The sequence below is a fragment of the Crocodylus porosus genome, unplaced genomic scaffold (assembly GCF_001723895.1).
Source record: "Crocodylus porosus isolate Cpor-Errol unplaced genomic scaffold, CroPor_comp1, whole genome shotgun sequence".
Classification (NCBI taxonomy): domain Eukaryota; kingdom Metazoa; phylum Chordata; order Crocodylia; family Crocodylidae; genus Crocodylus; species Crocodylus porosus.
This window is the reverse complement of record NW_017728909.1, coordinates 29,343,234-29,371,213: the sequence shown is the minus strand read 5'-3', so window position 1 is coordinate 29,371,213 and position 27,980 is coordinate 29,343,234. Positions and strand designations below refer to the sequence as shown.

The 27,980-nt window shown below is 42.4% G+C and overlaps 1 protein-coding gene across 1 annotated transcript in view; it reads left to right on the top strand.

The window, feature by feature from the left end:
• Positions 1-13,127, top strand: part of OXCT1 (3-oxoacid CoA-transferase 1) — a 124,889-nt gene extending 111,762 nt beyond the window's left edge. Inside the window, exons 15-17 of the mRNA XM_019531690.1 lie at positions 2,099-2,179; positions 6,354-6,455; positions 11,830-13,127. Coding sequence (XP_019387235.1) covers positions 2,099-2,179; positions 6,354-6,455; positions 11,830-11,877 — 231 coding nt within the window. The 3' untranslated portion in view covers positions 11,878-13,127. The remainder of the gene's footprint in view (positions 1-2,098; positions 2,180-6,353; positions 6,456-11,829) is intronic.
• Positions 13,128-27,980: the final 14,853 nt, after the last annotated feature.

Genomic DNA, 27,980 nt, shown 5'->3' with positions numbered 1-27,980 from the left:
TTCTCCAGCTGGGTTCCATGCAAAGCTGAACTCGGCTAAACAGTGGCAGCAGCAAGCCTGGGAGCAGGCACAGGGGAAAGAAAATCCCCAGCCGCTGCCAGGCTTGGCTAGAGAGAGGGAGGTGCAGATCTGGAACTAACCCCACAAACCGTGTCCCCAGATCAGCTAGAGACAGTGGCAGTAGCAGTGGCAGGCAAGTTTTGGGATGGGAGGTAACTTGCTGTTGAGCATGGAAGGGAAGGGAAGAGGGGAGGGAAGATTTTTACCTGCTTGATGGACTTAATGCTCTGCTGCTATTTCTGTAGTGCAGTCTGTCCCCCTGGTGTGTATGGAGTGTGGGAATGGGGGTGCAGCTACCCCTACAGCACACTCCCCTTTATGAAATCCTGGATCTGCTCATGCTGTTATTGTTAGTATCATCATCATTATTATCAATAACAACAACAGAAACAATAATAATAGTAATAAAAAAGTTTCAAACTCCCAGAAATGAGCAGTAAACTCCCAGAAATGAGCAGTGAACCTCACAAAGCAAAAAATATAGTTCATGTGTTTCTGTAGAGTGTATAGTCTGAATGGGGATGAAAGCTTCCCTGCAGTTTCACTGAACTCCCCTGTGCATAGCCATTATTTGGCTTTTAACATAACACTAGAAAGCTACATTGGGTCTATAGATACAGCCTGGAGTAGGAGTATAACTACCACTCCTAGAGGCATTACTGTTCAGAGATTTCTCTTTGGGTGTCGACACACAAACACTTTGAGCCCTTTTGAAAGGGCAACATTTAAAAAAGGCAGCAGCTGGTATGTTCTAGTTGTTACAAGTGAACCAGAAGCAAACCTGTTCCAACTTAAACCCTGGATGTAGGAGTGCTCAAATCTAATTGTTCTTAGCTTGCTCACGCCTAACAATTAGAGTGTATCGGTTGCTGCCTTGTTGAAGCAGTTCACCTTTTTCCCTGTCGAATGAGCTTGAGTTAAAGGGCCCCCATCACCGTTTTTCAGGTGGGGACGCTAATACATGAGACGCTGGAATCTGCTGAAGTGCAGTAATTACTACGCTCCAGCAGACTCAATTAATCGATTCTGTTCTGACATGCTAAAATTACAGCAAATTGGAGCAGCCTTGCTGCACATGTATAGGTGTCCCAAGTGTTTGGTGTCCACACCCTTTGAAGCACAGTTGCCTGCCTCCTTTTGCCTGGCTCCAACTGCCCTACACAAGCTCAACAGCACTAGTTACTTAAAGCTTCACCTATTCCCTATCTCCATGTGCCAGGGGAAGTAGGGTTACCATATGTCTGGGTTTTCCCAGACACAACCTGTTGTAGGGTCCTTGCTTGTCCATTCAGGTGGTTTTTTAAAATCTCAACAAACGTCCGGGATTTTTCTGTGCTCAGCATCAATTTTTTTCCCAGCACTTTCTGGTTTTCCATAGCAAGGAGCTGCTTGGGAGTGGGGAAAGCAGGGGGAGGGTGACTGGGGGCAGGCATCCTCATGTGTATTTGTGTGCACACGCACGCAGCTGGCATATAGCCAGGCAGGTTGATGTGAGCAGCCCTGGCAGCAGGATGTCAGTAAGTTGGTGGGGATAGGGGTTGGAGGGCCAGGGCTTGGGGACTGTCTGGTGTGTGTGTGTCTGTAGAAGGGATGGGTATGTGAAGGGGGTGGGAGAAGGTGTCTGGATGTTGTGGCTTCAGCGGGGTGGGGGAAGTGGTGGAGGCACCTGCCCCCAAACATGCTCTGGGGGCAGCAGGGAACTCTGTGGCCTGGCCAGTGGCAGCGGGGCTGGTGCCTGTGCTCGCAGGGGCTGGGCAGCCAGGAGGTGCTGAAGGGCAAGGTAGGCAGGAGCAGGCAGGACATAGGGTGGGTATGTGTAGATAAGATTTAATGGTTAATTTCTGCATAGATGTGTAATCCAAGACTCAGTCTAACCCAAAATGTTTGACATTATGTAGGATCTCCAGTTTAGGGGAACAGTACATGCTTCAGGGATTCTGGGTACCTCTTTTTGTGATGTTTTGGGTACCTTATTTTTGTTCTTTTCTGAATTCTGTTTTGTAAACATTAACCCTTGCCTTTATCTTGTTAAATACAGGGCAACGTCCACAAGATTTTGGAAAAATGCAATTTGCCACTTACTGGGAAACAATGTGTGAACCGTATAATTACAGAAAAGGTAAAATGCACTTTTTCCCTTAAAAAGTGTCACAAAATCTTATTTATATATCATCTAGTGAAAACATTCATTGTGTACAGGATTGTTTGGCTATTAAGAATACGTACCACCTAGAAGAGGATTCCAGGGTTTGGATCTCTTTTCCTGTTAAGAATGTTATCCTTTAGCACCAAGATACTAGACTGTATTTTCAAACATGTTCTGGGTGCGGATGCCTGCATCAAATACACACCCATGTTTTATTACTGATCATGTAAATTAAGTATCAATTTATCCTACATATTTTGCACCACAGTTAAAACTGAAAACCCGGCTTGCTGCATGCAAAGTCTCAGGATAGAGCTAAAAATCACAGTTTGCTTTCTCAATGGATTATTTTGCATTTATCTAAAATTAACAGTTTAAATATTCCAGGTCCCCAGTGCATAGGAGTACAACATTAAGCATCCCTTCCCAGTATAACATATACTCTGTGTTTGAAATCATACACTATTTATTCTGATTCACCATCACAACAGGCCCTAATTCTACATCTGTTGCATAGCATTATTCGTGAAGTAAATTTATACTTAGTGTGAGTCAGAGTATTAGGTCTGAGTCCAAAATAATCAGCTTGGATATTCAGTGGACCTTTTCGACAGAGTTAGGCTCATGCTATAGCCATATTTGTATTGCTGTAGATATTTACATTTTTAAGGGCTAAGTCACTCTGGGATGCCTTTTATTATACTAAGTAATGCACTTCAACAAAATTCCTGTTAAATACTGTTTTCCCCTGAATTATATTGCTATTCTTATATTAAATGAATCTTTCTCCACAAGAAAGAGGAAAACAAATGAAAAGGTGAGTCTTACCATTTTTTGTTTTTTTTTTACTACAACATGCCCCCAGATATAGTTCTCACTTTGTTTTTGAAAGGCAGAATGAAGAAAAAATGTATTTTTAACATTATGGCTGCGTGGAGCAGGGACAGGGAGTCACCCTCCTTTTCCTGTGTAACTAAAGTCGAATCCCCAGCTGTTCCTGAAGACTGGTTTCCGTGGGTGAATCTGTGATGTTGAAAGAGCTAGGGAGCCTGTGCAGAAGACAGCAAATTTGCCCTAAGGCCATGAACTGATGTTGCCTTTGTGCTGCCATAAAACTTGTTGTGGTGGTGCAAAGTGAAAGTAGATGTTTGTGCCCTTTGTTGAGCCACAAATGCCCAAATCTGTGACTGCTACAAGGGGTAGTGATAATGAGATTTTGTGGTAGACATTTGTTTGCTTAAATTGGGAAAGTGTGGACAGCCTGGAGCTGTCGGCCCTCTCCAGCTTGCCCAAGCAAGTACTCCTAAGGATTTTGAGCCCAACTTGCAGAGGTGTGGCTGGAGTATTGCCCATCAGGACTTGGGCCTGGTTGCTTCTGTCAGTGACAGGGGCCCGACACTGTGAGACAGTGAGTGGTGCCTGCTTCACAGAGTGAAGTCTGTTTGCTTTGCCAAGAGACATCCTGGCAAGGCAGATCTGCTTCATTTGGCAAGGTCTGTTTATAGCCTACTGTGGGTTAGCTTGATTGGTGGAGGAACAAGACCATTAAAAGGAGAGTCAATTGTTAACACCTCTTGAGTGAAAAACAATCAGCCCTTAGGTCAATGGACTCCCTCAGCTACTTGAACAGCAATACCACAGTTGATGTACTGTGGATCAGGAATTAAACCACAGCGCTTCCAATCCCAGACAAAAAATCAACTTCCTCACTTAATCCCCACATGCTGATTGACGGGGGAGCTGATTTTGGGAGGAAAGATGTGTATTATATGTGACAACATACACTATTTACAGATCTAGAAACAGTTTTCCAAACACTGTTTAGAGCAAAGTAACACTGAACAAGGATTGACACAAAACAAGCGTAACACTGGAAAAATCAAATGTATAACTGTAATAAGACAAGCTAAGAGAGAATTTGAGGAGGAACTTGCTAGAGAGACAAAGGGTAACAGTAACATTTTCTTTAAGGACATTAGAAGCCAAAGACCTGCCAGGAAGTCAGTTGGGCCTTTGGATGATCAGGGTATAAAAAGATGCTAAAGGATGTTGAGGCCATTGCTGAGAAACTAAATGCGGTCTTTGAATCTGTCTTCACTGTGTGATGTTAGGGAAATTCCCACCAGATCCATTCCTTTCTAGGGAAAAGTCAGTGGACCTGACCCAAATTGAGGCTTATAGGCCATATTTAAAAGAAGGCTTTAGGGGGGATGCAGGGGACTACAAGCTGGTGAGTCTAACTTCTATTCCTGGAACACTGGAAGAAACAGTAATAAAGAAAAACAAAGAATTATTCAGCATATGAAGGGATATAACTTGCTGGGAAGGAATCAACAAGGCTTTGTCAAAGGGAAATCACGCCTCACCAACCTACTAGAGTTTTTTGAGGGTGTCAATAAGCAGGTGGATCAGTGCAATCCAACTGACAGTATATTTGGACTTCAAAAAAGGCTTTAACAGAGCCTCCATCAGAGCTTCTTACTAAATTAGGTAGTCATGGGACTACAGGGAAGGTCCACTCGTGGGTTAGAGACAGGCAACAAGGATGATTAGTGGTATGGAGGGGCTTCCATATGAGGAGCGACTAAAGAGGGTAGGCCAATTCAGTTTAGAAAAGAGTCACTTCATGGGAGACGTAAGGGTTTACAAAATACGATATGGTGAAAAGAAAGTAAACGCGGATTTATTATTTACTCTGTCACAATACAAGAACTAGGGGTCACAAAATAAAATGAGTAGGTAGTAAGTTTAACAAAAGAAAGTTCTTTTTCATACAATGTTTAATTAAAGCACAGAACCCGTTGCCACCAGATGCTGCAGAAGCCGACAGTTTAGCCAAATTAAAAAAGGGATTGGACAAATTCATGGAGAAAAGGGGCATCAGTAGTTATTGAGCATGGGAGTTAGGGGTAGAGCCTCTGAATCAGAACTTCCTGGACCTTAAATGCTGGAGGTGCAAGTGAGAGGGGATGGGTAGAAAAACCCCCTTGCCATACCCAGTTTACTTTTCCTTTCAGTATCCACTCTCTGCCATAGTGTGACACATGGCAAGATAGACCTGTGGTCTGACCCAATAAATGACAATTCTTATGTACACTCGGAGGAATGTGTAAAAGGAGCGAGAGTTGTCCAGTCCTCCATTTTTGTGCATCTATCATCTGTTTCTCAAAGAAATTACACTAAAGTATATAATGGAGCATCTCTTCAATTGAATTGTAATGTTTAATGATTTCCAAGTAAACATCCCAAACTAGGTGTTTATTATCCACAGTTTCTGTCTTGAGACATAGGAATGCAGGTTCTTGGTAGATCCAAATCTCTGCAGAGATCAGCTGAGCCTTAAGTGTGAGTTTTCAGTCATAAGAGGAACTTGAGACTTCACTTTTATTCCAAGTAAATCTCCACCTGACTTTTTCAACCAGCTTTCTCTAGGAAAATGTCTAGACCTTACACATTGCCCTGGCAACTGGCATATGACCAGAATAACTGTGTCTGTCCCATTAATGTCCACACCATTTAACTGAATTTTGTATCCAATGTGTTGCAAGCTTTGGAAGTGTAAAGCATTAGTTAGTGCTACAGAAGCATCGAAAGGAGCACCCTTCACGCCCTCATTCAATCTTTGCCACTTCATCTCAGGTATTATGTTAAAAAGAGAAGAAAAACCCTCTGTTTTACTGTCAATCCTGAACTCCCCAAATGATCATATTGTACAAAATGGATTGTTACAGTCATCACTAGAGGAGGGTTCAATTAATAAGCATTTTCTACTTCTTCACTGACCTGCTCACCAAAGTAAATAAATGCTATCCCTGGCTGCCTCACCCCCAAACAGCACCTCCCAAAAAGCAGACCCACCCAATAGAAATGGTCAAGTAAATGCATAAGTGTCTTGTACTCTTCAGTCCTTCCCAGTTTGTCTGAGGTAGGGCCTTAATTCCTCCAAAATAAAACACATTACTGATTTTTCCCAAAATCAATTTTTTCTTTTTTTAATATTCTTTCAAGTGCTAATGAATAATGTACTGATATTTGATGAACAGTTGTGGGTTAGAAGGCTGATACATTTTTCATTATGTGAATAGAAATTTCCTCAACATCTGACCTAATATTAAAACATGATTCCTACTTCATTTGATCCTGACAGGCTGTGTTTGATGTGGACAAGAAAAAGGGACTGACCCTGATTGAAATCTGGGAAGGATTGTCCGTGGATGACATCAAGAAAAGCACTGGCTGTGACTTTGCTGTAAGTCATTGTATCACTAAATATAGTCCTTTGTGTTCCAGAAGCCAGCCTTCTTATCATAGCACACAAACCTTTTCTTTGTGATCTAGCAGGTTTAACCTGTTGAAGGGGGGTACTGAAGTCTAGATCACCAGGAAGCATCCAGTGAGAGCAGGGAGGGAATTTGTAAGCTGACTAAGGTAGAAACAAGAGAGGTGTTAGCCATGGGGCTAGGAAATGACTGGAAACAACTGAGGAAATGGGAGGGGGGTTGAAATGGAATCATAGAGCATTAGGGAAGGATAGTTCAGGGAATAAAACATCTCTGTCTCATCATGGTTTGCTTAGGGATGTGGATGAATAGTTGAGCCTGTTTGGGTAGGGGTAAATGCACATTTGTAGTGACTTCAAAGCAGGGGGAGAGCTACTGCTTGGGGGCTGTGCAGCAGCTATGCATAAGGGTGTAGTGAATACAGCTGTAGCAAAACTGCTTTAGCTGTAACCCTACTTCATCCAGCATTAAATGTGTTGCACTTTCGCTCACTTGGGTTAGGAACTGGCCCGTTTGTCACCTTTTCCCAGTGCTATCTTTGGTTTGTCTTTTATGTTGCACCATGTAGTGGAAACTTTGACTCAACACTAATCCAGAAAGGCACTACCCTCCCCTGTTTTGGTTCACTCTCAACAGTCTTGCTCCTTCAGTAATACATTCATGAAGCTGACCCAGTAACAATGGAAAGATGATATATATTATATTTATTTAGCAAGGCAGGTCCTTTATATGATGCACATGGCAAATGTGCATAACATGATTGTATTCTTCTCTCACACCCATAAGATGCTGTTTGTCCTCATATATTTAAAGACTTCACTCCCCCAAGTGATGAAGCTGCTTGCATTTACTGTGCTTTGGTATGAGAATACAAAATAATTGTACTGGCCCCAGTGCTACACTAGAATGTGCGGTTCTGGGCTCCTTCCCCTTAGGGAGTCTCACTGAAGGGGTGGAGCTGATAAATGTAAGACTTCAGAGCAGGTATTATACATTATTTTTGTTATAAGTTTTCATGAACACTGTTGGCTCTCAGTGAATTATTAACGCTAATTAAATAGTGAGCCTTGCAAGTCCAAGGAATTTCAAGAGCTGCATCTGTAAAATTGCATTTCTGTTAACCAGAGCCAATATTGTGTTTTGCTAGTATGGATGCTTTTTTAAAAAAAATGAAAACCATGTCATTTCTGCAAACAGAGTCAGTTACATAGGAGGATTTTTTGTTAATGTTGATTGACCTGCAGTGGGCAGAGTGTAAGAAGGTGATATAAAAACCACTTCGCTGCATAATTTGTTGTTCACAAAGCACATAATTGAAACTATCTTTGAACCTTACTTTTTAAAATTTCCTATGAAACAGTTCTCCACTTTCAGTAATGCTGTGCACAAAGGAAATATCACTGTGTTGGCAGTGACTTCAATTATATTACCCTGGTATAAGGAAAGCAGAATTGTCATGTGGTTTATTGGGCCAGGGAAGGAGTACAGTTTTCACCAGAACTAAAGGAAAATAAGATTATGGAGTGGAACATTTCTGGGGGTGGCTGTTTCTTGCAATGGCCACAGAAAGCATTTAGATAAAATAACTAATATGTTCCATTTATCTGTTTAAACTGAGACTTTAAGGGGTGACTGTACATTTGCACTTAATTTTATATTGATGAAAACTGGGTGCTGCCTCTACCTCTCTCTCAGAGAAATCCCTGTGTCATTAAAAAGCTGTCTAATATATATGTGTGTGTGTGTGTGTGTGTAACATAAACATATCTATATATTATTTATATATATTATATAATACATTATGTCATAAAGTGTGTGTTTGCATATATATGTATAGATGTGTGTTTTTATTTTTATTTATATATATATAAATAAATAAAAGTGTGTGTGTATGCATTTATATATATATAGAGAGAAAGCATTTATATATATTTAGAGAGAGAGAGAGAGACAAGTTTTTAATAACACCGTGATTTCTTTGAGAGAGGTTTGATTGTGCATTCTTATTTTCACAGTCTGTTTACTTGCTTGAAAAAACCTTTCCTAGAGGACATTCACTGCAGCCACATGCTAAGGGAAAAGTGACTTAGAGTTGCCAATCTTTATTATATAAAAAAATAATTCACCCTGGATTTCTCTAGGCTGTGAAGACAAAGTATTGGCTTATCTTGTATACTTAAATCAGATCTGCTCCCACCTAGCTTATAGATCAACTTGGCAGGGTAATCTGTTTTGGCTTATACTGGTTTATAGCTTTGATGAGACTGTAAGAGAAAAGAATAAAAAATCATATATTTGTAAATGTATCTCATAAAATAGGCAAGGCAAGTCTATCTGCATAAGTTTCAGCTTCCCTCTTCTCCTGTGAAAGTTAAATTCAACAGTAGAGATACAAAGAGACAACAAAAGTTAGTATCAAGCTAAAAAATAGTGCAGTTAAAAATGAACTTAATATTTTATGGTTGAATATCAATCGCTCAGCTTTCCGGTTAAAAAGAAATTGAACTGTCCAAGTTCAAGCCACCAAGGGAAAAAAAACAAAACAAAAGTTTGGACACTCATCAAATTGTATAAGGTTTTGATTCAAAGAAATGTTACCTAAATTTAAAAAATGATAGAGTCTATTTTAAATGTGAAATCTGTGTTTTGTCCTTGTCACCTGCTTCCAGCTGTGAAACTCACTTTGCTAAAGGCAGTTTTGTACAAAGACTGAGTCTAAAAATGGTCTTTAGTAATGGCCTCTATCTGAAAGTAAAAATAGTTTCCAGGTAGCAAGGTAGAGCAACCTTTCATTCGTGTAATGAATGGGCACCCAACCATGCAGAGGTAATTTTAAGGGGGTTGGCTGGTATTTTCTTATTCTTTTTGTTAGTTTAACATTTTATTTTATATTATTTGTATTGTTTAATATTTTATAAAATGATATTTTATTTAATATTATTACTTAACATTTTAATTTTTATTTCATCTTTAAAAAATAATTCAGCATACTTCTAGAGTATATGCATCCTTTTTCTCCCTCATCAAAATGGCAGTGTAAATAGTGGAAAGAGATTAGCTATAGCTACCTACCCCTTCATTTGTTGGTAGGGCTATTGGGGGTTTACATCAGCACTTACTAGCTTTACAACTGGGTTTTCAAAATTTGTCATCTTCAGAAACAGAAATGCTGTACAGGGTAGAGGGAGTACAAATAGAAGGAGGTATTTAATTTCAAGTGATTCTTCCTTAGCACAATGTTTATGTTAATATTTTACTAATGCAGCTGTAAGAAATAGAGTTCATTCTCCTGCAGAGGTGATTTTTTTTTTAATATGGCTGCTTATACCTGGGATGTTTTTCACATAGGAGAAAATATCACTGTTCAGTTAGTGCTTTCCTGCAGCATGTTCCAAGCAGCAGCATTTTTAACATTATTTTATCAATCTACAAAGGGCCCTTAAGCCCAGACACTACAAAAATGTTATATTGACTGTGCCTTGAGGTCCTGCAGTGCCACTTCTTCTGCACTGAGGAATTGTAGGTAATTAAATCCTATTACAACCTTGGAAGTAGGAAGGGCAGTTTTTGACTAAAGATATAGGGATCTTAACCAAAATGCTCTGTGGTTTTTGACGTGCATGTAAAGCAGACATCTGAAGGACAGATCAAGAACTTGCTCTCACTCACATACATACTTATGTATTTATGTGACTGAAACCACTGGGATTTAAGCCAGTGATCCCAGAAACTCCCTGCATTTCAAACTTGATTACTCCCTGATTTCCAGCCACAAGCCATCCTCACCAGCTGCTTTAATCATCTTTCAGTTTTATTCATTCATAGCAAGCAGTGAAATATAGGCCTCATTAAATGTGGTATGGAGAACCTGCAGTCCTCACTGTCCTTGGTAGGAGCCACAGGGCCTCAACACCTCTTGGGAATTAGCCCCTTCATGGGAATGAATGGTGGTGGACACAGGGGTTAGATGTAATTTCAGATGTTCCCATGTTAATTTTCATGGAGTACGCTCATTCAAATGGAAAATGCAAAACTGGATTGATATTGAAAACCATGATAGCAGTTGCACAACCTCCACTCATAGGAAATGAATTTTGGCATTGTTAGAAGTGCAGGTCTACATGCTGCTTCATCCTTAGCAGAGTTTCTCCCTGTTCCACTATTTTTGTTGATTTCAGTAGAGCTGTGCATGCATAACGTGCTTCTCAGAGGTCTGAAAAATCAAGATACAGTGCCTCTTTCTTTCCCCCAAGACTTTTCCTTAACATTCTTCACAAATATACATTCTGTGGACCCAGCTTTACTTAGCAGTAGCTCCCATATAGAACTGGATGTAAATGATGATTTATTGTAGATTGAGGAAAAATAGTTCAAGAAATCCAGCAGAGTGTGAAGTGCAGCTCTGCAGGCAACAGGTTGTTAATGACTGCCAACCCTTTATAGCTATACTTTTATAATTGTGTTAGCAGGTTCCATATAACATAAAACAGGTAGGAGGAAGAGGCAGAAAAAATGCAATGTGTGAGGTTGCACTGAAATATGTTAATCATCTACGCCCAAAATACTGAAGGATTTGCCTCTTAAACGAGATGAGCAATTAACAACTACATCTAGATCATCCTTGCTGTTTGTGCTAGGCTTCTGCCTGTTATCAGGCTGGCAGCAGGAATGGTCTTGGCTTATAGGCCCTGCTGTGGAGATCCCAAGCATTGATTTTCTTCAACCCAGCTTTGGAATCCTTCTGTCTGGGCCCATTGTGACAGGAGGCCTACTCTTTGTCAAGTGTTTGACAAGGAGCAGGTGGAGGAGCTGGGCTCTTCTAGAGTAACGGTGCTTAATTATGCTAAGAATTCCTTTGTAGTCTTGTGTTCATGCTGGAAGTCACGTCACTAACCACAACCAGAAGTTCTTTGAGTCAAATATTGTCTCTCTTAGAGATGAATAGATCAAAAATGTTTACGATTTCCCCCATGTCCCTCTTCTTAGCCTGCATCAGAGTAATTGCATGTGTGAACCAAGTGTGTGCAAGGTATAAATCAGGTGCTGGGTGTTTAGTGGCACTCACTATACAGAGTGGGAGTCTATGTGCAGTCTATGTGCTGTTCTGCTAGCTCCATGACCACTGCATCCTGTTAGCCTTTGGGTATTTTGTAAATTGCTTCACCTTCTCCCCCACCCAGCTTTGTTCGTGTATTAAGAACAACTCAGTGATGGGGTACCTGAGACTGCAGTATTGTGTGCTACACTAGATATTGCTGAAATCGGGGCTGGGGGGAGGGGTAGCCCATTTGCACTACTGTATGTAGCCTTTTCTTAATCTTCCCTCTCTCTCCTTTTAACTAGGTTTCATCAAATCTCATACCAATGAAACAGATTTCAACTGAACCATAGCCTGGGCTTGACTTTCCAGAGACCCTGTTTCCAAATGGGAGTTTGATGAAAGGAAATCAACGTCTGTTTTGCAATTATAGGGTTTTTTTTTTAAAAGGGCTTTGTAAGTAGTTTCTATGTAGTCACACTCCAGCCATGAATAGCTGTGTAAATGGCATTTTTACGTACATAACATTACTAATTTTGTTTAAAAGGGTAAATTGAATGCCTAAATATTTAATCATGTTATATAACAACATTGTACAATTTGATTGTTAATAAGCATTAGCTCAAAATGCCTTGTAGAAGTGATCATACTGCCAGATGTTACAATGTAAAACAAGTATGGCACTACCTGTGTGCACTGATGATCATGCAAACTTGTAACTGCCTGCACTGAAGTCACATAAGCAAATCAATCATTTGGAGTGGAAATATTGCAATTATCATGGTGATTCTGACTCATGGTGAGGGATTTGTTGGCTTCACTGGGGAATGATTGTTGTGTTTATAGTGAACTGCAAAGGTACATCTGGCATAGGGACTTCTATTTCCATTTGTGGAAAATTTGGGGCCTTTTAAATATAAATCAGTGGCAAACTCCCACTGAGAATAGTGGGAGCAATTAGGCCTTCAGTTCTGAATGTCCTGTGGTGTTTATGTACCATTACTAACAAGGCTAGCATACACCTTCCAGAGTATGACCCTGCTGTATGCAGTTGGTGAAACTCATAAATGTACAATCCAGAAAGAGGCTAATTTGAATGGAAAATAAGTCTCCTTCTTTAGACAAGTGATAACCCTAAAGTTTCCTTACAGAAACCACTCAGTCTATCCCAGTAACACTTCTCATCCAAGCTGTCATTAGAAAGGAGCTGAATGATGCTGCAGTAGGACATAGGCTTATGCCTATGAGGTCACAGAAAGAAGGATGGGTGGGGAGGAAGGGCAAAAGCCAAGTTTTGACATGAAGTGTTTAGGAAAGTGTCAGGGATATGGGTCCTTTCCCTAAACTGTTCAAGTTTCCTGTAAGGAAAGAGTTAAAACAATAAGTTCTTGGCCCTTGCTGAATCAGGGAGCAGAAAAGTACTTGGGACCCAAACTGCTAATAACTAAAATGAACGTGCAACAGCTACAGGACAATCAAAATAACCTTGCACCTTCCTGTTTGACAAGGTTCTTCTTTTTCCATTAAATTTACAGAGAACTGCAATTTTGTTACTAAGCAGTATAACTATGATAGCATGGGATGCGATTTACAAGTTGTTAGAGTCATTAAATAAGCCCCCAGTTAACTGCAAATTTACATTAACCAAAGCATAGTGTTATCCCCAGATGCAATGGTTTTTTCATCTATTCATTTGAGTATGCTGGAAGCTCCCAAATCCTTGGATCCAGTGAGTTCCTATCATGGTCATAATTGAAATAATGGTACAATCTCTCGTCAGTTTTCCCAGTATAAAGGTGCTATATAAGAGAATAGCTTATCCTTCTTCCCATAAAGGAATATAAGCACCATTATCCAGGTATAACTGCACCTATGCTAAAGGAGTTGCCCCACATTACCTATACTAGGACACAGCTTTCATGTAGCAAGAAGTCCTAAAGGTTGTCATCTGTGGAAGAAAAATACTCTGCAACTGGTATGTCAAGGTAAACGCAAAATTAATTTTGTCTGGTATTTAATTTTATTTGTGAGGCACTGGACAGAGCACTTCAGGATAACTACAAGTAAGAATCCTGCTGTGTGTTTTCCAAACAGCTCTAGTTGTTATCTGGTTTCTAAATTTGGGTTGGTCTTCTGTGTTAACAGCTGTCAAACAAGGTTTTGATTAATAGCATGACCATTTAATACTGATGCAGAGGAAAAACTAAGAATTGGACTGACAATATTACTCCCAGCTAGAATTCTGTGGGATTGTTCAGCATGGGTCCTGTTATAGCGGAGACTTGCATGCAGTAGGTTGGCATAAAACAGTTCTGAGCTAAGATTTTAAGACAGATTTAATCCACAAAGACCCTGCACTAACAGTATCCACTGTTGAGAGAGTAGACTCAGTGAAGTAAAAAGGGTGGCTATCATTATCTCCATAGCAGAAGATTGGTTAAGAGAGACTTTTCAGGAATGGACAGGGTCATAAGTGGGTTCCCGCTAGTCATTCACATATTTACTAGAGGACTCTCATAGCAGATGCTGTTTTTCAAGGGGGAATATATAAAATGTTATGCAAGGGGGTGGGGGTTAGGGGGGAACTTTGGACCCAGATTGTCTAGGAAGAAGACTATTTATTTAAATAATGAATGGAATCTTGAAGAAAATCTAGAAAATTAAATGCTGGGCTATTGTAATTTACCCCATTACGGTAAGGTCAGTGCCAGTCTGTTTGATGCAGGGTGCGTGAAATGTTCCATATAAACACCACTGTGTGGCTTGCCACAGTAAGTTCCAGACAGCAGTAGCAAGTGCATATTATTTCACTCCCTAAACTCCTGACCAGAATTATGCCTCCTTGAGAGATGATCCCAGGCCATAATTAATTTAATTATCATTAAAAATGGTGTTATAAAGAGAAACTATATAACAGAAACTTAGAGTTCAGTATATCAGGTTCCCAAGCAAAGGACTTGGAGGGGATCAATAGCTCCTGAATTCTAATCTTAGTTTTCCCAGTTCTCCACTTGTTGCCTTGGGAAAAGGCACTCTCTGCCTCAGTTTTCCTAGCTGTGGAAGGAGATATTTCACCTATACTGTGTACAGCAAATTGCATTTGGGACACATCTGCACTTGCTCAAGACTATGAAGGGGTCTCTAGCACTGGAGTGCCCATGCTGAACACAATGGCCCTGAGTTGCCTTATGTTTTTATCATTGTTATTCAAGAGCGTTGAAGCCAATGGAGTTTTATTGGTGAATGGGGAGGAAAGTGGAACCAGGTTTCTCAGTGTGGTGCAGATATCTGGCTGCTTTACTATCAATTTGCCTTGGTAACATCATATCACAGTACAGTATTGGTATTCTTAGCAAAATATCAAGTGACCCAGGGAGCTAACCATATTAATGTTTTTTTGGCAAGATTTGTATTATCATGATGAATACAAATGTATAAACTGGATTTTACTAGCAAGCAAAGCCATTCATATTAGATGTGCCTCTGGCAATATACAAATGAGATGGTAGCAGTGATCAAAGCTTTCACAGGGATGAGAGACTGGCTCTCCTTTCTCTCCTCCCTGGCAATAACGTCTGAAAATGCAAGTAAGGTCTAAAGGTATATCAGTGAGATCATTATCTGCCTGGCCTCACTTCACAAGACAGAACTTGTGCCCTTGAATTGAAGAAAGTAGCATTTTTGCTTTTTTCCCATCTTAACTTATTTCTCTTTATTTTGTTTGATACCAAACATGATCAAGTGTCCCTGAAAAAGTAGAAAGAGAAAAGGTAATATAAATGGCTATTGTACTGTAAACTATGTGTCAAAGTCCTTTTTATGTACTTGCAAAACAATCAGTAACAAATAAAGATGTACAAGAATAGGTTATGTGTATTGTTATTTTTTTGTGTTGAGAAACATTCCCAAAAGTTCCTATTAGGCATCTGTAGTAATCCAGAGACTCTGCTCTGGTATAATGCATGTGGAATAAGAATGTCAGAGTATTCAGACCAGGACAATAGCTGTTGGTGGAGGGGTTTCATAAAGAGAAGGAATGAAAATCAGAGGAGCAGTAACTGAGTCTAACCTAATCATCTGAGTGATCTCAAAGGGGTTTGCTTTCTTTCATGCCCAGGTTTGGTCAACATGAACTGCAAGATGTACAATCCTCCACAACAAATTCACTGCCTTAGTAATTTGTGATTCTGTATAGTCAAATGTAAGCATATCGAAAAAATGATGAGAAGGAAGGGGAGATGACAGACCCCATCCACATGACAATATAGCAACAGTCTTTTTCCCTCTTACGTATTATACAAATAACAAGATTCAGGTTTTATAAATCTAGCAAGCCAAGGACTGAAGAACTGGTATCACTGTACTTCTGCTGCCTAAAAATGGTGTTTTATGACATTACTCCTGCCAGATGAAGATGAATTCTAAAGGCTACCCAGTGAATGATAAATGGACTGATGGAAATGCTATTTATGTGCAGTAGACCCATCCTTTTAAACATTTTTTTCCTGAACATTCCTTCTGTTTCCAGTATCAAAACAAAAAAGCTGGCTAAAAAGTGTGAGGCAAACACTCAGGTATAAGAGTTCTCAATCACTTCTATGCACAGCAAGACCCCCACATTTCCTCCTCCTAAGAATTAAGCTAAAATGCATGTCAGGAATTGACTAAGGAGCAAAAGTCTTGGGCTACATTTATCCAGTTTTTAGAGTGAGCCTCAGAGCACTGGTGAGAAATAATTCTGCTCTACACTGTCTCTGCAAACAAAGGAGTATAGACAGCTCAGAAGCAGGCCTGTACAGGTTGCAGTAGCCCTGGGTGTAGTGATACAAGTTATAATTTAGAGACACTTTCTAATTTAGAAGAGTTGGGAATTGGGAGATGGTTCCTCAGCTAGATAGTAGGTGTTAGTTGGGAGACCAAGCTTCTGAAGAGGTTGCCTAGAGCTCCACAATAAAATTCATTGTTTAGTTTGGGAGTGCTGAACCCCTAGCCTGTGGGCTAAATCTGGCCCACAGAGCCATATCATTCAGTCCATAGGGCTCTCCATGGCCCAAAAATTTGGTAGGGAAGCTATAGCAGCATTAATTGCTGTTCCCCAGCTGCCAAATTTTGAGACCCATGGGCAGATATTGTAGCCCTAGACACTAGATCAGGTGTGTAGGGCCTTCTCTGGTTGGTGCAGAGGGGATCTGGGTGCATGGGGCCCTATACAGGCAGTATAAAGCAGGATCCAGTTGCATGGGATACAATTTAGGTGGCACAAGGAGGAATTCAGGTGCATGGAGCCCAACCCCATGCAGAATTGGGCCTATGGACCATCCATTCACCTTGTTCATGGTGCTGAAAGGTTGAGCACCATTGTTTTAGTTAATCTAATTCACATATGTCTACACTTATTGAACCTGGTGATCACTACAAGAAGGAACTTGAAAGAATTTAATATCCAAACTGAAGAAGTTGGAACCTAAGAACAAGTGGGGCAGTGCAACCAAGAGGAAGGACAAGGACTACTGTAAGTGATCTTCCTCCACTTGTAGTCTAAGGATAGTTGGTTATGGAAGTGTCGCAAACTCTGCCTGCCTTTCTACTGTCAGGCAATATAGCAGAGAATTGGAGGGCATTCAGGCAAAGGTTTGAGTGGTACTTAACAGCCGCAGGGGCAGAAGAAAAGACTGAAAAATGTAAATCATCCAGTTTCTTGCATACTGAGGTTTAGTTGTTTGTTTGGGTTTTTTTTTTTTGGGGGGGGGGGGGGGGGTGGAGGAGGGGAGACCCCTTCCTGTTTATAACATCTTTACCTTTGCTGAAGGCTGAAATATGTAGTTGTCTTGGGTAGATTCTTATTTGAAATCTCTGGATTTATTTTGTGAATCGTGTGGAGGTGTTTATATACCTAACAATGCCAATACTGAGTGGCATCCCATAGCACCCTGGCTGAGAATCACTGTTGTAGACACATGACATTGGAGTCCTACCTATCTTACAAAATATTATGTATTGAATGTACAGTAATGCATACGTATTATGCACTTCTGCCAGGAAGTGGTGCTATTCCATACAGGGTTTATCTCCTGTTGCTGCCTGCTGCTTTGCTTGTGAGACATTCAGTTAAGCAACAATGACAAGATCTCAGTGAGCACGAAATGCCTCCAGTGTTTCATCCTGATTGGCAAATGCTGAGAGCTGCAAAGGAGAAGGTGCCTGCACCAACCAGGAAGTCCAGACCAGGGTTTTCCTTCCCATGGGGTGGTAACATGGTTACCTTGGTCTGTATTGAAGTGTTTAATGTGGCCACATCATCATCCTGGGACTCCTACAACGACCAGTTCATCCCCCTGGAAAACGGTGAGATTATTGAGGCTAATAAAAAATGTGTAGTGTCATCAGCTCACAGGTTTGTGACATGGTTTCTTCACTCATATCTCTGGCCAAATCCTGTGGCAAGTCCTATGATGAAATCCTCACACTACTGAAAAATCACTTTGCACTGACTCTATCTGAAATGTTGGTCCCATTTCAACCAAAGCTAGTTCACCTACCAAAGTAACAGATCACAGGATATGTAGCTGACTTGAGTTTTTTGTCTGAGAACTGTACTTTTGGTACTAGTCTTCACTCTCTGTTGACACCTTTCTAGGCTATCACCTTGCCAAGCTTTTCTATATTCTTGGACACATCTGACAGAATGTGCTAATTGCCCAGACTTCAAGGTTGTTTTCATATTATCCAAATCTTCCTGGAGCATATGGACAGTGAATGGCAATATCAGTCTTTAATCAATCACCAGCCTAACAACACAGGTGTAGCCCACCTCCCACTGTGCAAGAGTTGGGAACAACATCCTATTACCTGCAGACGGACCTAGTTTGTTCCTGGGAGTTGCTCTCACCAAATTGCTTTTATTGGTTGAGCAACATCTGACTTGACTTTTCACCTTGCTTATACTCAGATGATTTAGAGAGTCCCATTCTCCCTTTGATCTCATGCTTTGTACTTCCCTCATGGTTTTTTTTTGGTTTTTTTGGGCAACTAAGCAGTTTACTTTAGTTTTCTACCTGGAGTTGTCCTACCCAAAGGGCCATAACTCTTGTGTGAGGCTCAAGATGACACTTTATAAGGCAGATTCCTCACATAGCAAAACTTGACATTTGCCATTGTTCAAGAAGCACTAGCTCACCATGCTCCTCCACTTAATGGGAACCAAGTGTCACCTGTGAAAATGAGACTGAGACTTACCAAGTACAATCCCAAAGGACTTCTCCAAATAATTCTCCACCAGCTCACAAGAAAATAAATTCTTCATCCCTGGGAAACTGCTATAGCTGCAGTGGAAGCCACAGATGTGACACATGCCAATTCCATAAAGCCAAGTGCTATCCCTGCAAGCACAAGGGTAACATTAATTGTACACATCATGAAAAGTTAAGCCATCTGAAAAGAAGTACCAGCAGGAGGGTGCGCCATGTGTTACAAATACTGTGACTGGCCTGAATAGGACTTATGCCTATAGACCACTCACTTATGTCCATGCTAGCATATCTGTCAACAGTGTAGAAACACACCTCCTACTGAAGAAAGTAGGCTTAGGATTAAACTTGCCTTAGTCTTAAAAGCAACATGTGAATTGCTCTGGCCTCAAAATCGTCCTCCTGTTGGTCCAAGCAAACCAGGACTTGCCTAACTACAATAAACAAATAGTTGGCTCAAAAGGAGACTGTTGCATCAACATCCATTTTGAAAAGTATCCAGGGTTTCTTTGCCTTGTAATTGCAAAAGGACAGTGAACAAGCTTGCTAGGTGGAAAATGCTTTGCGGCACCAGGCATTAAGTTAACTGGAATGCACAGTATTGCAACAGATACTTCAATAGATGTGATGTCTTAAAGGAATTCAACAAAGTTTTTGGAGAAGGGTGTGGTGTTTACAAGGGCTCACCCATTTCATTTATGTTGGATCCATCTCTGGCATCAATTTGAATGAAGCCTGTTTTTGCTCTCTATCCAAAAACTGGTGCAGAGAGCAATCATCTTGTAAAACAAGGTGTCTTTGAAGCTGCCAGGTCAGTGTCATACATGGCCAAGACTCCAGATGACAAGACACTTCACAGAAATGACCAAATGCAAGGTCAAGTTCCAAGTGATATGTCATCTACAAATTTAAAAGACATCGTATTGCCAGCAGGGCCAGTTCTTATGAGTCCATCCATCAGCTGTTCTAGACCTGTCCAATTCTTCAGTTGCCAAAGTGACTCGAGGAGAGCTTGAAACAGCTCACTGCCATCTGCCCTGAGATGCCTCCAACCGGGTTGTATGAGGTGAGTCACTGTCCAGCCCAAATACTTAAAGGACTCTGTTATTGGGGGAGAAGTGTTATGTATGGCTATGTAGATGTGTTATGCACTGTTGCTAGGAGCTGCCATTATTCCATATTGTGTTTATCTCTTGTTGCTGCCTGCTGTTTTGTTTGACGTGCACTTTGTTAAGCTCTTTGTTTGTATGATAAATAAGACTGTCCTTTTGCTCCATGTCTGATATCAGTGGGACAATATGCAAAACAGAATAAATTTCATTGCAGGGGAAAGAAGTTATGTAGGTTGAAACCATGCTGCATCTTTCTGAAACTGTTCCCAGCACTGTTGTGATCTCTGGCACATTTTGTATAGCCCTGAGGAGCTGCCCAACTTAGGGCAGCTAGACCACAGCACCTCCCAGAAACCCCACAGCACTAGGAGCTACAACTCTGCTCCTTCTTGCCTCCTATACATCCATCCTAGCCCAAGGCTTTACCTGTAACATGCTCCTTGTGGCATTTGAGGGATCCTACTGAGCTGTTACAGTACTCAGATGCAATGTCCAGACCTGAGGCAATTCTTAACAGCCTATTAACTGCCCGATTAGGTGCAGCATCACGCTGGGGCAAAGGATCCCTCCCTAAGTACGGGTGAAATGTGGAGGCTCTAGAACCGTATACATCTGCCGCTGTTTTTGCTCCATAGAAACTTGCCATCTTTGATTGCTCCATGTGATCTGTTAATGTAATAAGATTGTAAAAAAGCAAGTTGTTGGTATCTGTACTCAGCTGTGTAAAGTAGCCCAATTCTTCTAAAGAGTATCCAGCCTAACCCACTGTGCTTACAGAACATGGGTACACACAGTTTTGAGTATTACGGTTTGCACATGATAGAATATTACCTGTGTGTACAAGACACAGTATTAGGTGCACAAAACCCAAACTCCAGGTTTGTAAAGCTGTGACCTGAACACATTAGAAGAGTAGTTAATAGATGTGAAGCAAAGCTTTATATGTGCATCGCGGCATATGTTCAAATGAAGATCTTATTCTGAAATAGATGGTTCCATGTCTTTCACTCCTGAAGATAGGAGATGAGGTGTAGAGCAGGGAATGGAGATGCTGCCACTGACCGTAGCAAATCAATTTACACCCTGTCTCTTACATGCAAGTGAAGAGTTGTAAAAATGGAGGCTTAGAAAATACGGCCCTTTGGGTAGGACAACTCCAGGTAGAAAACTAAAGTAAACTGCTTAGCTGAAAAAAATAAAAAAAAATAAAAAAAGAACCATGAGGGAAGTACAAAGCATGAGATCAAAGGGAGAATGGGACTCTTTAAATCGTCTGAGTATAAGCAAGGTGAAAAGTCAAGTCAGATGTTGCTCAACCAATAAAAGCAATTTGGTGAGAGCAACTCCCAGGAACAAACTGGGTCCATCTGCAGGTAATAGGATGTTGTTCCCAACTCTTGCACAGTGGGAGGTGGGCTACACCTGTGTTGTTAGGCTGGTGATTGATTAAAGACTGATATTGCCATTCACTGTCCATATGCTCCAGGAAGATTTGGATAATATGAAAACAACCTTGAAGTCTGGGCAATTAGCACATTCTGTCAGATCTGTCTGAGAATATATAAAAGCTTGGCAAGGCAACAGCCTAGAAAAGTGTCTTGTTCAATAAAGATCTCTAAAAAAATAAATTTTCAATAAAAATGAAGCAAACCAGCTAGTCTGTTTTTCTGCCCAATCCCTAGAACAACATCCAACAAACATTGTCCCCCATCTTTTCTAGTGGCCATCTGGTAAACATCATTTCTGCTTCTTTAATGCTCACCTCTCTAATTTCTGAGGAGCAACTCTCTCTTTTTCCACAAGGCACCAATACCTCACACCTACTTCTCCCTCCAGCAGTCTCCCGCCTCCCTGGCCTCATCCTCGGAGGAATGAGGAGGTGTGTGTGCGCAGGTATGCGACTACCCAGGTGTGTTAAAGAAGGAAATAAAAACAGTCTGTTCTAAGGAGAGAGGATTGCAAGGGGTGGCAGAAGAGGCAGCCACTGCAAGCAGAGACCTCTTCAGGGGCACGCATTCTTCTCTACACATCTGGACCTTGGCCATTAAGTCCTGTATGTAGCCCTGTATTATACCCATACATATATCCATACGTAGAAATAGCAGCACAGAACTTCTAACCGGATCTCATTAACAGGGCCTCAGCAAACTTCCTTTAACGTGCTTCAAAGTCCAGTTTCTCCTGGCATAGCCATGTGCCTCCCACCAGGCAAGGTGGGTGCCTATCTTTTTGTCCTGATTTGTTTTGCATTCATTTTCAAGTTAAAAGTTAGTTGTTTTGAAAATGTTTGAAAATATTATCCCAGTGTATGGTGGCATCATCATGAAGGGAAAGCCTGGTGCCTGCTAGTCCAAACATCTCGTGTTCATGTGCTAGAGTGTGAATGGAAATTTTTCTGCGTCTGTGTAGGGAAGGCTATCAGGCTAGTCCAGGGAGGGCAAAATACAGCCCATGGGCTAGGTATGGCCCACCAACTGACTATCCAGCCCATGGATGGGCTGCTGCCAACTCTTGGGATCTGGCCTATGGGCAGCTGGCGGCTCTGGCCACCATGTCGTGCCAGGTGGGCAGGCGGGATTGCTTCTGTCCAACACTGATGCAGACCCTGATCCCCACCTGGAACCTGCTGGACACATCCACAGCTGATGCCCTCCATTGTGCTGGGCAGGTGGTGGCATAAACTGGAGACTGGGCCAGCAGGTTCTGGCTGGGCCAAAATATTTGCCCACAGCTGGACTAGACCATTGTCTCCCGTCACTGCTGGATGCTTGTCATGAAATCAGCCAGAGATCTTACATTTTAATTGCTAGAGAAAGTGGCACAGAGACAGCCCTGCTCCTTTTAAAAATTGCTTCAGAGGAGCTCCTTGTGCATGAAAAGCTGCATGAGATCTTCCACAACTCGGCTGCAATTGAAGAAAGTCCCCTCGACCCTGTATGGTAGAATCTTTGCTCAGGCTTTGGTCTTGCAAAGAAAAAACTTCTAATGATATTCCTAATGTTCCAGTGCTGCCACTTTTTTATTTTTTGTAAAGTGATATTCAGTGATTTCTCTGCTCCAATATCGATTAATTCTGACATTTTTAGATCCTTGTAATCTTCAAGCAGTCCACAGCCTGGAACTAAAAGCCAGCCCCATAAATCCACTAGCAATAAAGCTGAAAGATGGTGAAATTAGTCTGCAACAACATATCCCAGTTCTCATTAAGGGGCCATTCAACATTTTTAGGACACATTAACTGCCGTAGCGAGGGAAAAAGGTTGCAGATTCATTTAAAACAAAGCACAGATTTGTGAAATCCAATTTATAATTTACAAAGCACTTCCTCAGAAGTAATGATTATGCACACCCAGGTCAGCAGTTCAGAAGGAAATGTCACAGACTCATTTGAGTGGATAGTTGTAAAACTAATCCAACTGGAGAAATCTTTACATGTTGAAAAGGATGAAATTCTGGCAATAATCTATAATGGCTTCAGCTGAACAGTGCTGGGTAGAAGTCTGGAGAATCATCAGTGTGCTTCTTTCAAACTGAGAAGGGAGGCAACTGATAATTTTCTGAATCATCAGCATTGTAAATCTCCAGCTAATAAGTTATTTGATCCTTTCCAAACTGATCAATTTGAGAACATGTCAACCAGCACCCAGAGATCTTGTTACTATGGGGATTTTAATTGCTGAGCAGCTCATTTTAAACTGTGCTTAAGATGGATAGAATAATTTAGTGATCTGAAAACAGCTAATGCAGGGGCAGGCAAAATGCGGCCCGTGGGTCAGATGTGGCCCGCTAGGCCATTCTATCCAGCCTCTGAGGCCCCATAAGAATTTAGAAAATTAATATTTATCTACCCCTGGCTGCCTGTCATGCAGCCCTCGATGGTTTGCCAAAACTCAGTAAGCGGCCCTCCACCTGAAGTAATTGCCTGCCTCTGAGCTAAAGTAAGCCACGCACAGAATGAGGCCTTTGAACAAAGAAGTACATTGGAAGCCCAAAGGTAGGTGATTCCTGTGATTCCAGCTTCCATTTTTCTGGAAATTATTGCAGCCAAAAGGAGCTCTCCTATAGCAATGGTACTTCTAGAATTTGTCATAGTATTGACTTTTCTCATGTACTTGTAGACCTGGTGCCAGAATTAAGGGAACATTAAATTAAATGTTAATATACAGTTGTGTCTAGAGCTGATTCCCAAAGTTCTTGTCAGCTAGAACTTTAAAAAAAATTGTGGAAGCCGCAGCTGCCATTTTCAGAAGTGGGCTCTATGGACCAGGACCTTAGCAGTTACCAAGTGATATTCTTGGCTACTCCACCACTGCTGTTATCAGTGTCAGTCCGCAGCAGCCAAGCCTTCCAAATTCCTGGCCTACAGGCCCTCAGGGCTGAACACTCAGGAGTTAGGCAGTAGAGGGAACAAGCTGGCCCGGCAGTCCGGTAGGCTGAGGCTTTGTGACCCTGGTCAGCTTGTGGAGTGCCCCCATTTGTGATGCAAGACCTTCTTGATTCACAGAATCATGGAGCGCCTATACACAAGCATGGAGTCTGCTCTGATGTGCTGCAATTCCAGCCCTTGGTGGCAGGGTTTTGGTTTGTGATGTTACTGGTTTTCCCACCACTTATGAGACATTGGGATTAACATTTTATTTTAGCAGGTGATTGATGCCCAAATTAAACTGTCCATTGCTTCCTTCTCAGATATAGGAGCATCATTTTCAGGTGGTGACATATTGGTGCCTAGTTGTCCTGGGGTGACTTCCCTTTCTTTTCCCTCCAATTGTTCTCTGCAGAATTGTGTTTGCTAGAACTGCTGAGTCCATTTCGTGATGGAACCATGCAGCTTCCATCTTTCTCCTGCTGCTAGTAGAGGCTTATGGAAACCAATTATTATAGTTGCTTCTCCTCTATTACAGCTGTTAGTTCAATGTGCTCTGTACAGTATCTGCAGAATTCTTTGGAGATACCGGAGTTCAAAGCCTTGAATTCTTCATTCCATTGTTACTGTCCAGGTTTCACATCCATCCAGGGCTGTTTAGCTGCAGTCATTCTAAGAAGTTTGATCTTTAATGCACTTGAGATCTCTTCATTTTTCCAGATTCCATTGAATTTTATGAGTAGTGCTTTTGTGAGGGCAATGCTATTTTGATTTCTGTTTTAGATTTCCCATCTTCTGTGATGATGAATGAGCTTTCGTGATGGTGGTTCTCAAGTACCCAAATTAATTCATTTGTTTGAGCTTTTTGCCTTTGATGTAAATTTCTTGTTGAATATCAGAATTTTTCACTGATGTTTACCATGTTTTTATCTGTGTTGATCTCCGTTGTGTAAACAGTTGTAGCATAGTCTAGTTCTATCTCCTAGTTCTGGTCCTTTTTTTTCCTATCAGGATTATATTATATACAAAACAGAGGTTACAGATCTTCCAGCCTACTGATGAAACCATCACACTTTCACTGGTGTTTGTCAAAATATCTGTGGAAAAAGCATGACAGGTGATGCCTTTTTTTCCTCCTGACTGTTTCATGGAGCCATTCACCTGTAAGGGTGGTACCCTCTGCATTGCTATAGATGGCTTCAGTGGTTGTCACTATTTAGCTCACTTGGGGCCAATCAAGAGAGCACCTAACCAGAAAAGGAAGAGCTCAGGGGATATAATGCTGAATTTCTGAGGCAGAGGGGGAGTGCAGCCAGTGCTAGCTTAGGGAGGCAGGGGGTGTTAGCTTCAGCCCAGGGGCTCAGAAGGATCAGTAAGTGGAGAGGAGGCTTCTGCAGTGGCATGGTGACATAGGGGGAGATTTGAGTGTTTTATTTAAAGCATTTGGCTTGCATTGTTTGTTTCAGTTTTTACGGAGGGCCAGGGCGTGGCTGGAGGGGAGGATAGGAAGCCACACAAGGGTGCCTGGGAGGTGCCTCAGATTTTGAGCTCTATCTGGGGTAGGCCAAAGCTGAGACGGCCAGAATCTGCACCACAAAGGTAAGATAAGGGATGGCTAAGGCCTAGAGGGAGAGAGAGAGGCAGGCTCTGTGTCCGAAGGTTAAGCTAGAGGCAGACTTAAGTCAAGAGGACCAAGAGCTGTCGAAACTGAGTGAGATGGGCCAAAGGTTGGACCAGGCTGAGATTCACAAGCTGGGCCAGAGAAAGTTGGTGTATTCTGTCAGTCTACAGCAAGAGTAACCAGTGTACTAAATGCCAAGGGGGTTGAGGTTTGTAGAAGCTGGTGTGTAACATCAAAGGTAACATCTGGTGAGCATCATAGCCCAGCCCCGGCAAGGATCTTTGAGGACTCTGGTGTCTGGTGTAGTGCCTGAAGACTGGAAGAAGGCCAATGTGGTGCCTATCTTCAAGAAAGGGAGGAAAGTGGATCCGGCAAACTATAGGCCCACCAGCCTGACTTCTGTCCTGGGGAAGATCTTAGAAAAGTTTATTAAAGAGGCCATCCTTAATTGACTGGCTGACACCAACATCCTGAGGGATAGCCAGCATGGGTCTGTTGCGGGTAGGTCTTGCTTGACCAATCTTATTTCCTTTTATGACCAGGTGACCTATCACCTGGGCAAGGGAGAAGAGATTGATGTCATATATCCTGACTTCAAAAAAGCCTTCAATCTGGTATCTCATGATCACCTCTTGGTGAAACTGGCCAATTGTGGCCTTGGGTCCACCACGATCCGCTGGCTGGGAAATTGGCTCCGTGGTTGGATCCAGAGGGTAGTAATTGATGGAAGTCAATCGTCGTGGTGCCCTGTGACCAGTGGGGTCCCCCAAGGCTCTGTCCACAGACCCATATTGTTCAACATCTTCATTAATGATGTGGACATTGGAGTCAGAAGCAGACTGGCCAAGTTCACCGATGACACTAAACTCTGGGGTAAAGCATCCGCACCTGAAGACAGGAGGGCGATCCAGGCTGACCTGGACAGGCTCAGCAAATGGGCAGACGAGAACCTGATGGTGTTTAACACTGTGTCGCAGGGCATTAAAGTGGAGGTGTGGGTTGCCGGGACAACACTAGAGGTCAGCTGACCAGAAGGGGGCAGGACCTGGCCTTTATAAACAGCCTAGGCTGAGGCCAAGTGGCAGTTCTCTTCTGGCAGCCGGGAAGGAGAGAGCTCTGCCGGGAGTAGGCAGAGTTAGGGGAAGCCGGATGACCTGAGCAGCTCCATGGGTGAGGATACCAGGCGGAGGAGCCCTGGCGGGGATGGAGACAATGATGAGCCAGAGAACTTAGGGTTTATGTTTTAAGCCAGGAGGCTAGCGTTTGAGTTGGGTTTTTGTGTTACAGCTGATTAGCTTATGGTTTTGATTATTGTTACAACCAGAGGACCGGGTGAGGCTGTAGGGGTTGGAGGAGGCCTCATGGGAGCTCCCCAGTAGAGTGGGGGGTTCCTGGCACCACAGAGGGTGCTGTGTTTTGGGGGTGTCCCAACCCCGGCCCCAGTGGGGCAGCATCGGGAGGAGCTCAGTGGGCATAAGACCCGGGAAGGGGGTCTGAAGGCCAGATTAGGCTGAGGCCACCTGAGCCCTATCGAGCAAAGCCCACTATGACATAGAACCCGGGAAGGGGGTCTGAGGCCAGGCATGGCTAAGGCCACCTGAGCCTCAATCGCGGGAATTGCGAGTGAGTACACTGAGAAGCCCCGGGAGAGGGCGAGCACATTGAGAGGCCCCGGGAGAGGGCGAGCACATTGAGAGGCCCCGGGAGAGGGCGAGCGCATTGAGAGGCCCTGGAGAGGAGCCCTAGGAGTGGGCATCTAGGGACACGAAAGCCCGGGGAGGGCAGAAATGTAGAGGGAAGCCCAGGAGAGGGCAAGAGTATAGAGAAGGGCCCGGTGGGGCCCCTAGGCGAAGGCAGGCCAGGAGAGCGTCCATGAGGGCGTGGGCCTTAGGAACAGACTCAACAATGTCTGGAATATCTGAGACGCTTGGGGCGTGGTATTAGGGGTGGTAGGAGCCACGCATAGCCCATAAGGCAGAGGGCACCTAATCAATCGAGGGGCCAGAATAAATTCTAGCACCATGTCCAAGGGAACAGAAGGCAGCCTTTCTTATGACCTATAGAACCATCAAATACGTGGCGGGCAAGAACAAGGGTGCATGAGGGAGAA